The following is a 12,287-nucleotide window of genomic DNA, read 5'->3' on the forward strand; positions in this document are numbered from 1 at the left end:
TTCCTGCAATCCTATTATATAGGTATGTTATGGTCCTAATCTTCTTCCTTTAGCTCTGTTTGTAATCGTTGGAGACAATCGTGTTGTATCACTTCGTGCATTGTTGGTGGTTCAACGAGAAATGGATTAACCGCGATTTGTAGTTGCGGAGATGGCAGTTGTGAGGATGACAAGAACTCCAAAGAATATTGGTAGAAAATTTTGGGTACAATATGTTTTTATTTTTGTGTTAATAATAAATTGGTTTTAATTTTTGGTTTATTGATTTACAGAGTGGTGGTTCTAATAATGTGGGCTGCAACTTTTTCAAATGGTGGTGTTGATGAAAAGGATGTCATCATCATGACACAAATGAGGCAGATTAATGATTTGGAGAAGTCATTGAAGGTTGCTGAGAAGAGGCTGCAAGTAGTAATAGAGTTCACTTGTGTTGTTATTGTATTATTCGTACTGTTATTGTGTGTAATCTTTTAAAGTCCAATCTGTTTTGTACTATTGTTAAATGAAGAAATGAATTAGTTTGATTATGTTGATATTAGTCTCAAGATGTTCAAAATGACATCTTAATCTGAGCATTGAAGTAAGTGATATTGATCTAAGTTTGGGAAAAACTAAATTGATCTAAGTATGGAAGAAGTTAAATTCATAACATTAATTCATCCTCATCACTCATCAAAATGCACTACATCAATGTTTGGCAAAAGTGAAATCGAACGAAGTTTATGGAAAGTCAAAATACAGTACATCAATAATGAATTCGGAATTCTACATCAGAAATTCCAAAAAATAACTAAGATGTTTGTAGCTGCTATCATGGTCTCCTCCTAATATGTAATTTCATCCTAAACTGTTGAGATGATTCTTCTGGTGTTAGTAGTGGTGCTGCAAGGAAGAAGAAGATTGGGACCGTAACATACCTATATAACCAATTGGGAATGTAGGAACAAGATTGCCAAAACTCACCAACTGCCCAAACATTCCTTACCAACACCCTAGCTCACTTATTTATCTCAAATATCTAAATTACCACACCTGTACAGTACACATAACACACTCTAATACAAATCGTGCCACCTGTACAATGTTACGTTCATAATTTAAACGGCGTTACAGAAAAGGACCAAATAAAACACGATTTGCGAAAATGATGACCATTTTAAACATTCAGTAAAAATGAGAACCATTTTAAATTTAAACATTATGTTAAAATAAGTACCATTCGCAACAAACACTACCAAAATGAGGACCAAGAAGGTATTTAAGCCTAAAAAAAAAAATCTATTTATGATGATAGGTTGTGGTTAAATAAAAGTATATTATTTTTAAACTTCTAAAACGACGAATCTCATTAAATAAAAAAGTGTCAAGTATAACTCGCCTTAAATGGTAATATATTATTCATTACACATATAATTATCTAGTAAAGTACGAGTTTTGAATTGTTTTTCTTATACTATTATAATTTTTAATTTATTAAAAAAATGAAATCTTCCATAGGACCTGCTAATCTGAACAGTGGGTTTGAACTTTATTGCCTTTTTTTGAGTAATATGTTTTAAAACTATATCATTTCGATAATAGATTTTTAAAGCATCTTGATTTAATATTTAATGTATAAAGTATTCCAATTTAATCATTCAGTCCAATTTATTTTTCAAACTCTTTAAGTTGAAAGGGACCTATCACACACACGGATATGAATTTTCCGTTGTTTAATATCTCTTTGTTTCTATTAAGACTTAAACTAAGTTAAGTGAAGTGAAGCTTATTCAACACAAACTAACAAAAATTAGCTCCAATTAAAACTCAAATTAAAATGGGTTGAATTTGAGTCAATTCAAATTTACAAATAATCCAAGTAAGCTCCTTAACTCAAGGTGTATTTAAAAATATAATAATTTTACATAATTTTATTTACTCATTTATTTTATGGAAAGAAAATTATTTCATTTGAATTTTTCGATGCCTACCTAACCGAAACATTTCAACACGAGTAATACAAATAAAACTTATGTTGTTACTATATAAGGTATAATATCATATAATATTATTGTTAGGAATCCAAGTGTGAGTCTAAATTCCACATTGACCAGAAATGAGAAAGTAGAGCACTATATAAGAATAAAGACCCATAAACCTATTGCCTTAAGGTGTTTTTGGGTTGAGAGTGGTGTCAGTGTCTTATGTGGTTAGGCTCAGATCTCATTGGTGTTGTTCTCCCCAGTGAAACCCCCTCTGTAAAACTTGACAAGTGGTATCAGAGCCGATGGTTAAAACCGGTTCAAACGAGTGCAGTATAGTCCTAGTATCGAAAGTCTTCCTGGCAAGGGTCCCAGGTAAGGGTTCCAGGTAAGCGTGTCCCGTTAAGAATAACGGCGGTACAGAAAAAGGGCAGAAAAGGAGTACTCGTGGTTGGGAATGCTTCCGCTGGAGGAGGAGTGTACCAATGTGGTTGAAGGGACTCACCCTTGAGGGGGGAGATTGTTAGGAATCCAAGTGTGAGTCTAAATCCTACATTGACCAGAAATGAGAAAGTAGAGCACTATATAAGAATAAAGACCCATAAACCAATTGCCTTAAGGTTTTTGGGTTGAGAGTGGTGTCAGTGTCTTATGTGATTAGGCTCAGATCTCATTGGTGTTGTTCTCCCCAGTGAAACCCCTATGTAAAACCTGATAATTATTTTAGTGATTCATTATAGTAATGAGTTAAGGTGTATAATATGATTTCTGCATAGAATATTTTATTATAATAAAAATTATGACAAATGTGATAAATGACTGCTAAATAATTTTAAGACTAACACCGAGTATAAATGAAAAATTTAAAAAGATATATGAAGAAGAAAATTCACCGGATTTTGAGTTGAAAACTGTGTCCATATTTATGAGTTTGATTTGTATTTTATTTATGTTGTGTTTTTATAATAAATTATTTCAAGACTTATAAGTAGTATAAAATAGTACGAGTGAAATATTTTTTTAAGAGTTTTGAAGTGTCAACATTTGGATAAATTAAAGTAAGATAATATAAGTAAAAAAGTCCATAAAATATACCTAACAAATTCTAGATACAAAAATTTCTTATATCAAAAGTCCTTTTTAATAAAAGACGTCTCGTTACGAAGAAAACCATTCACCCTTAGAAGACATTGAAAATGCAAGGGTGAAATTAAATACTCGTGTAATCTCTTTTAGTTCATATTTCTTTGTCGTTATGCTGATAATTTCTTCATAAACAAAAACTGTGAAAAAGAAAACAAATTTATTTAAAAAATGTTTTGTTTTTGAATGTGAGTGAGAAAATGCGATGACTTCGTATGTTTTTGAAAAATACATAATTAGGGTAGAATACCAAAATGAATATTTGAACTAATTAATTAATGTCTATATCTTGACTTTGAATTATGTCATCTAAATTTTGGAGTTTGCACTAAGTTCTGCAATAAAACAATTTTTCTAACTGTTTTTTCCAGAAGGAGTCACCAGAATCGAGCGATGGCGGTCACTCTGGTTTCTTAGCTCTTTCTCTCTCCTAGAATCATTTTTTTTTTTTCATTTTAATTTACTTCTTCTGTTTCATTCACATTTAATATTCCATTCACATTGTTAACGTATTACAACTTACTTACCTAACAATACTATGTTACTCACATAAAAGAGTGTTATGTTTCTATATACATAGTTATATACATAGTTAGGTTTATAGAGAAAGTTTTATTAGAAAGAACAAATATCAATAAAATCTGAGTTTAATTACACAAAATATTGATACTATTTTCGATCTAAAATTTTAAGATAATAAATTTATGGGTCTTTATTTTCATATAATATTCTACTTTCTCATTTTTAACCAATGTGAAACTCTCACACTTGAATTCCTATCTTATATTTTATATCATATTACATTATGTCAATAAACTTTTTTTTTTTTTACGAAGAGAAATAAAGTTAATTATTAAATGATGTGACTTATAATGAATTCTATTAATTAATAAGATTATGGTAACATTTGACCTAGTTTATTGTCTTTAAAGAGGTTGGATCAAAAGTAAGAAACTCATCTCATCCCATGGACACTCTTGACTCGTTCCTAGACAGCTAGATAAGGCAATTTTCAATGGAGAATTTGATAACATTTAGAAAAAATAATATTTATTTTATAAACTATAAATAAATAAATATATTTATATTCATTACCTATGCTTATGAGAAGCACCCAGTAAAAAGATGTTTTTGAGATGACCTTTAGATCACTATGTTCGTATATGACACGTTGATAATTTTCTAAACATATATACAGTTTTTTTTTCTTATTTTCATTGAGAATTCATATAATCAATAATTGACTTTATATCTTTCATTTCATTATCCCTTCAATTATAACCTACTTTATTCAACATACTTTTCCTCTTCTAACATTATTTTCCAATTTATTTTTTTCATATATATATTATTATATTTTGGGTAGTTATTTATTTTATTTACAATAGTGAGAATGATTATTGAGTTAAATAGATACAATGAATGTAGCAAGGTAAGTAAGTGATAGTGGTGAAATGTGCATGAATATTTTTAGGGTTTGACTATGATCTTTCGATTTCAATATCACTTTGTTTGGTGGATATGTGATGAGATGGGAGTACCCTCAATCGGCACATGGGTGTCAAAACAACATATTCCTTTTTGGCGTAAAATGTAAACAATGAGATGATAATATACGCGATAAAGCTATACTCAATTTCTTCATAAACTTTATACAAAAAAAAAAATGTTATAAGTTAAAATTCATTTATTTATAAATTTTAAAAACTACATGAACTTTTTCATACAATAATTGAGTTACGAGTGTTGGAAGTCTACGTAAATAAGAGATCAAGTCATTTCATAGTATATAAGTGAAATTGTAAATCTTATCTTACAAGTCAATTTTGTGGAATTGAGTTAGACTTAAAATTCACTTCTATCATAATATCAGAATCAAGTTAGAGATTATCCTAACGAGTTTTTTGATTTTGTGAGATTGAGTTGGGCTTAAAACCCATTTCTAACTATCAAAAAGTTAATTTTGATTTTTTTATTATTAAAAAACTTATAAAAATACACCTTAAAATGTTATTAGTTTGTATTTCTTTTTGAGAAGTCATGGGTGACTGAGTGTTGCACGTGAGATGACAGAAGGTGAGATACAACGACGCAATGAAGAGTTTTGCAAACGCGTTTTTTTGGGCAACGAGAAAAATCATGAAAAGGTTTAGGATGAAAATAAAAAGATTAAAGATAACGCGGTTTTAACTTAACCGAATGATTAAAATGTTCCATCTACCAAATCAATTTTAAGCTCTCCAGATAAACTTCTATACTATTAAATAGCCAATAAATTTTATCACAACCTGATTAACATTTGAATCTTGGAAAACTTTAGGATAATAATTATTTCACTCATAATATAAATTAACATCTATAACTCGTTTATTTAATTTCAAAAACATTTATTCAATATACGATTTACAGTTGACTTTATTAAATTGAGTTCAGACTTTTTATCCATGTGTGACCACACATGTCCAACACTTAAACCATACACAATTGCTTTTGGTAGAGAAGAAAAGTGGAAAAGAAAAAACAAAGAGGTAAATTGAAAAAAAAATGTCGGGTTTAAAAAAATACAAAATATGTAAATACAGCAAAAAGCAAAATTCTGAATAAAAATAACAGCATAATTAAATATGTTTTGTTTTGTAATATGAAAGTTTATGCTACACGTTACTCCTTAAATCAATTTTCATTCTATACTATTATTTTTTTCCTAAACCATTAGTTACTCAAGTTTTTGCGATAATAGTTTTTAAATAATTGAAACATGTTTATATCAAATCTGTTTAAATTAGAGTTTAACCCCTTCACCTCTTTTCTCATTTTTTTTTTATGGTTGCCGGAAAACTTATAGGTGTTTTGAAGGCAGTTTTTATGGTTCAAATTGGTGGTTCACACTTTTTTCCCAATTATATTAAAGTTTATCTGGGTCTAATAGTATTTCACAGAGTTCAGTGTACCCCAATAGATTTGAAATAGTAGTAAGCACTCGATCTTGATAATTGGTATCAGAGTTAATGTCACGAGTTCGATTTCTAGTGGACAATTGTTAATGGAGAGATTGTTGCGGGTTGCATAATTGTCCTTCGATTCTTAGTGGACAATTGTTAAGGGAGAAATTGTTGCAGATTGCACAATTGTCCCGTGACGGAGACCAAGTGGCTATCCCGTGGTTGAGACCAAGTGGGTCAAGTCACAATCCAAGTGGGTTTCCTAGTAAGTGACATCAATTGTCCTGTGACAGAGTTCAAGTGGGCGGATCACAATCGAATCGTGGCGCTTGGGCTGTTACACTCTTAAGTAAAAAAAGTTGTACCCTAACTAATAACTATAACTTTTGTTCTAGTGGTAAGCACTCAATCCTAATAATTTTGTGTTTTAATTTGTTGTTTCGTTTACTGTTTACTGTTTTGTGTTCGATATTCACTTTATGTATCTTGAAATTGCTAAATCTATTTTGTTATATTTTTTGTAATTTTACTATCCGTCAAATTTTGTAAAAATCATTAAAATTAGTTAGACATTGATTTTTGACCCAGATATTTATGTGGTAATTTCTTTTGATATATATTTGATAATAGAGTCTTTACATATGATACAAAAATGTGCATAATTTGACGAAGAAAAATTTCAAAGACTTGTAACTTTTTTTGGATTAAGAGCTTAAATTGAAAAGTGATTCAAATGAAAGCTACTTGAAATGAGAAAAGCATTTTGTTGACCAATACCCAAAGCATACTAGGGTCCAAAATCTCCAAAATTTCTCCACTTACTAATAGTTTTTTAGTATTTTTGAGGTATTTTTCAATATTAATTAGTCATTTGGTTTACATGTACATATACTATTAAGTAGAGATTTATCAAACCTTTACAATATAGATATTTCATGCTTTTATGTTCAAAATTTTCCAATTTGTGATCTTATCATTTTTCATAATGTTATCATTTGTGATTGATGTATACAAAACAAGGCGTTTGCAATTAGTATCTTTCTATATTTGAATGTTCTGATTTTTAACCAAAACCAATTACATTTATGAAAAGATAAAAAAAAATTACACAAGAATACATGTTTTACGGCAAATTAAAAGACCTCTTATTAATATATATGAGCCTTATAATAAAGTCATCATTAAGGTACTCGTGGTTACTTGAAGAAGAGTGTACGAAGGAATTCCATCACCTTTGAAGGAGAGATCATGAGAATTTAAATGAGTTTAAGTTTTATATTAGACAAACAAAAAAGTTGAACACTATATAAAAATGAAAATATAAATTTATTGTCTTCAAATTTTATGTCGAAAGTAATATCATTATCTTATATGAATTTGACTTAGATTTCATTATGTAGTTGTTATCTTGTTGTTTAACCAAAAAAAATCAAATTAATAAAATACAAAAAAACAAACAAACAAATAAATAAACATGAAGTTTAAAGCCAAACTACATAAAACAGCTACATACTTAACATTAGCCAAGGACAGAAAATTGAACCAAAAGTGCAATTATTATCTTGATACGTTATTGAACATCTGATCTGGTTCATTAATTAATTGGATTGTTTAGACCAACGTGCTACTTCATATACATGAATATAAAATATTAACTTAAAACAAAATGCCTTGAAATGTAAAAAAAAAAATCTTTAATCACACAATAACTTTCGTATTACAGGTTAGTCCCATAAATATGGAAGATAGCATGAATATAACCACAGATAAACTCCTGGGAGAGCCGCAACAGTGGCAATGGAAGTTAGTTTTTAGTGAATGAAAATATGTGTTGTCGTGTAGAAGAGTGTTGAAATGATTTGGTGGAAATAGGTGAAGATGCTAAAGGTGCCATGGTACTACAAGCAGAAAGCAAAAATTGTAGATTGGATGTTATTAGATGGCTAGAAAAGGCACTTTCACATTGTCCACGGTTGGTGTGACACCAAAAGCTCAAATTTTTTTCTTTTTATTTCAATAAAGAAAAATGAGAAGAAGGTCCAAAGAAACAGTCGCAAAGATGTTTCAAGAGTATGCTGACTCAGACTAAAACAGCTATCCCTTGTACTAATTTTCTTCTTCTATTGCACTTTTCTTTCCCGAGTCATTATATTGGAGAGGACCGCTATCAATTATATTTTTCTTCTTCTGCTTCTTCTTCTTCTTATTCTTATTCCCTTTTTTGTGTTTGTTTTATTTTATTTTTTCTGTATTGTCAAAGGTTTGGCTTGTGAAATGACTAATGAGGTAGCGAACACGATGACGCATATCTACCATATAACTAATTAATGACTTTATTGAAAATGGATTCCCTGAGTATAATTTTCATCATCTCTTGCTCCACTTGGGAGGTTGAAAACTCGAGCAGTTACTATAGAACAAATTAATCTCTCTCTCTAATGCAAATATCTAAGATACATATATAGCATTCATTAAGTTCATCATGTCCAAAGAGGCTCCCAAGCAGTTCCGAAACTGTTGTCCTCTATGAAGCAACTCATGTCAATGTGAGGTTGAGGCTGCACCATGTGCTGCTCCTGCGATTCACTCATTTCCATGCAGATTAGAGCCACCAAATTCGCTTGTTGGCACTGCATGTTCACTAGCTCAGCCTGTGCTTTCGCCAACTGTGCTTGAAGCTCGCTCACTTGCTTCTGAAGTTGGCATATTGCACCTGCACACCCATAAACAGGGTCTCTGATCCTAGCATTTGCCTCATAAACCATGCTGCTCACAGCATCTGCTCTCTGGGACTCTGGTAGCTCCTGAAAAATCAATCAATGCACGTTCCTTCAAAATTCGAGACAGTAAAAACAATTCACACACATATTCCAAATGTGGACACCAGAATTTTGACACCCAGATTCTAAATTTTAGTTTTGTTACAAACTGACATTGTGCATTATTACAAACAGATGGCAGGGGAAGATAGAAAAACGAAGTTAGAAAGTGTTGTTTGACTTGGGCATTCTTTTAACTAAAAGATGAAAAAGAAAGCAGTGGTTACTAGAGTTGAAAGAAGAGGGAATTATGCACAGTTTTGATGTGTTAGGAAGTTAGAAAACAAAAACCCATCATGACCATCAATTAGGTATGCCCCCTGCTAGCTTTTCCTCCCACTTTTGACCAAAACCCATGATTTTGTTTCTCTGAAATCATCAATTTTGCTAATTTTTTGTTGTCTTCCAAGAAAAATGGCGTGCCAAGAAGTGTGGACTTGTCAAACACAACGCAACAAAGAGGAAAAATATAAAAAACAAAAACCAGTAACAAAGGATTGGTGAATGCACGTTGTGTATGGTACCTGCAAGAACTTGATGATGTTGCTGGCTCCGAAGACTCTGTGAGCAATGGTGAATTTGAGGGGATCGGTGGGGGGGAAATAGGGAGCCAAGACACACTTCTCGACGCACCTGCGGCGGAGAATCTTGCAGGCGGCACAGGGGCTAACCACCACCGGCGGCGGCGGAGAAGGCGGAGCAGCGGGGGGAGAGCCCTGAGAGGGTGAAGGGAAGGGTGTGGGGGAGTGTGAGGGAGGTGAAGAAGATGAAGATGGAGGAGAGTTTGAGAGCATAGTGGGAACATGGATTGGGATTGGTGGAGAAGAAGAAGTTGTTGGTGTTGTTAAGGTTTTGAGTTTGTAATCCATGGTGGTGTTTTGAGACAGAGGAATGAAAACAGAGGAAAGAGGATTGTTAAGATTTTTTGGGTTTGTTGCATATGATAAAAACTAAGGGTGAGTATGGCTATATATATAGACCAAATGGGAAGGGGACAAAGAAGGTGACTTCATCTACGTATTCAAGAGGCAAACATGACGAAGCATATTTTTTCATAAAAGCCGTATAAAATTTCCTACTTCACAAAGGGCTTTCATTATGAAAACATGTGTTAACTAAAGTGAGATAAGACGGTACATTTAATTAAATAATAATCTTCTTAATTTCATGTCATTTCTTAAACATGATTATTGTTTGGTGTGAAAGAATATATAACAGTATGTAAAAAGGGGTTTTTGCTGTTAATCATTGCACGGTCAAGCAGTGGTCAACGAATTTACCTCCTGTGTCAGTTTTTGGGTGCTCTAATTGGATCAAGCACAAAACATATTTTTTATATGATTTTTTAACAAAAAATGTTTTGCTAGCAAACACAAAGAAGAATACAGCATGCAATTAGAATGTATTGTAGTGTGTCTAATTATTCTAATTGTTCTATCCGTTGTTTTCTTTTGACGCGGAAATTCAGAATAACGGATTTTTTTTTTTTTTTTGGAGACCGAGAAAAATGTTTGTAACGTGAAATTAAGAATAGTTGGGAATAAATTGAAATAAATTGAGAATATGATTTCTTTTGCTTTGTATAAATAAATAAAAAAATGAGATAATGTTAGTGAGGAGATCAGATAATTCATAATAAGTAATTAATTAGTCGTCATCACCCTTATACTAATATTACAAGAAGAATATATATTCAACAAACTTATGATCTGTTCAAGAGCTGGTTTTTTTGTTTAGCTTTGAAGATGTGTCACTTTTGACCAATTCATCAAAAAGAAGTGATAACAACATATTTTTTTAACATGTTTTTTTTTTCTTTATTCACTAAAATTTAAAAGTCATCACAATATAAGAAACTTACAAATTTTTATAGTTTCAATAAATTTGACCTATTAAAAAACGTATTTCAAAAAGCGTGTTCTTGATATTGGTATCAACCATTACTTAAAAATTTGATAATATAAATGCAAAATCATATGTGTCGACTGAGTTGTGGAATGGTTAGAAAATTGGAATAGATTAGGAAAAAATATGTATATAAGTAATGATTTATAGTTAGATGTTATGATTATGTTTATTTGAAGAATATGTGAAAGAATGACGGTAATAATTATGAGATGGTGATAATAATTATAATAGCAAAGCAATAGTAAGTGTTATATATAGTGACAACTGAACTGACAAAGAAGGTGAAAATGAACACTTTTCCGATGTGATGACGATGACTTGCAAAGCATATTTAATAAATAACCATTCTAAAACATTGACATTCAATTTAACATTGTCCACACTCAAAAGGATTAATGAGCTGATCATTGGTATATGCAGGTTGTATATAAATAACCTAAGCTTTTGGTGCAAACTAATTAATAATCTTTTTTTCATGCAAAAAAAAAAAAAAAAGCTTTTAGGTTACCCACAAATAACAAAATTCTTATTCTCGTTATGGAATGCGATTTTATGTATGCTCCTGGGTATCCATTGAATATCTATGAAAGACGTGTTAATATTCATGTTAACAAAGGTTTTACCAAAGAAATGATATATATTAAATATTTAATATTATAATAACACGTTTTGCAAATACTATTTAAGTATAAGGTGTACTAAATTGTTTAGTACAATGGAATAATATTTGTTTTGTTGTGAATTAAGGTACGTAATTGTAATATACTATTCACTAATTTATATTAAAATTATTGTACTAGATGGATTACTACACGAATTAAACTTCCGAAAAATAATGGTTTTATTACGTCTAAAACAATTTTTTAATAACTATATTATAATAATATAAATTAATGGTATACGAGTTAATGAAATTATTGGGTAGATTATCATTTAAATTTAATTACACTCAATGCATTATTTTATCAAAATCTCAAATGCCAAAAAATTATTCGTGTAAAGTAATTAAGCTGCATGAAGAGTTTTAGAAGACCTATTTTTCATTCTCACTTTCATCTTTCTAATACAATGATTGAGAAGTTAGTTTTGGACAATTCTTTTATAAACATTAAAAAAATGGAATAAATATTTTATAAACTAATATAATATCTTAAAATAAAGTAAGTTTTTTTAATGTTATTATTGCAATAATTTTTATCGCCCTCTTCCTTTCTCTCTTGGGAAGATATGTGGGTCCAAGAATCCATATCCTCTTTGACAAATCTTTCTTAAATTTTGATTTTTTTTTTCTTTTCCTAAAGAGATCCTATCGGCTATAGAAGACACTATTTCCATTCGAAAGTAAATTTATTTCTTTTATTGGTGACATAAATGGTCCATAACGAAGTTCAAATCATTAAATCACAATTGAATCATATAAAAGCTATTAAATATGTACATGGGAATCAATCATATTCCGCACAACCTGAAATTTAATGAAATGGTCCTGTGATGTACTTGTGGTTGGTTAATTT

The 12,287-nt window shown here is 30.5% G+C and overlaps 1 protein-coding gene across 1 annotated transcript; it reads right to left on the minus strand.

The window, feature by feature from the left end:
- Positions 1-8,356: 8,356 nt before the first annotated feature.
- LOC114190662 (LOB domain-containing protein 1-like) lies at positions 8,357-9,817 on the minus strand. The gene is made up of 2 exons (XM_028079635.2): positions 9,390-9,817; positions 8,357-8,850 (listed from the first exon to the last, which is right to left on the minus strand). The coding sequence occupies exons 1-2, from the start codon at positions 9,732-9,734 to the stop codon at positions 8,527-8,529; spliced, it is 669 nt and encodes a 222-aa protein (XP_027935436.1). The 5' UTR covers positions 9,735-9,817; the 3' UTR covers positions 8,357-8,526.
- Positions 9,818-12,287: the final 2,470 nt, after the last annotated feature.

This window comes from Vigna unguiculata, chromosome 7 (assembly GCF_037176805.1).
Source record: "Vigna unguiculata cultivar grain cowpea cultivar isolate G323 ecotype 2 chromosome 7, ASM3717680v1, whole genome shotgun sequence".
Classification (NCBI taxonomy): Eukaryota; Viridiplantae; Streptophyta; class Magnoliopsida; order Fabales; family Fabaceae; genus Vigna; species Vigna unguiculata.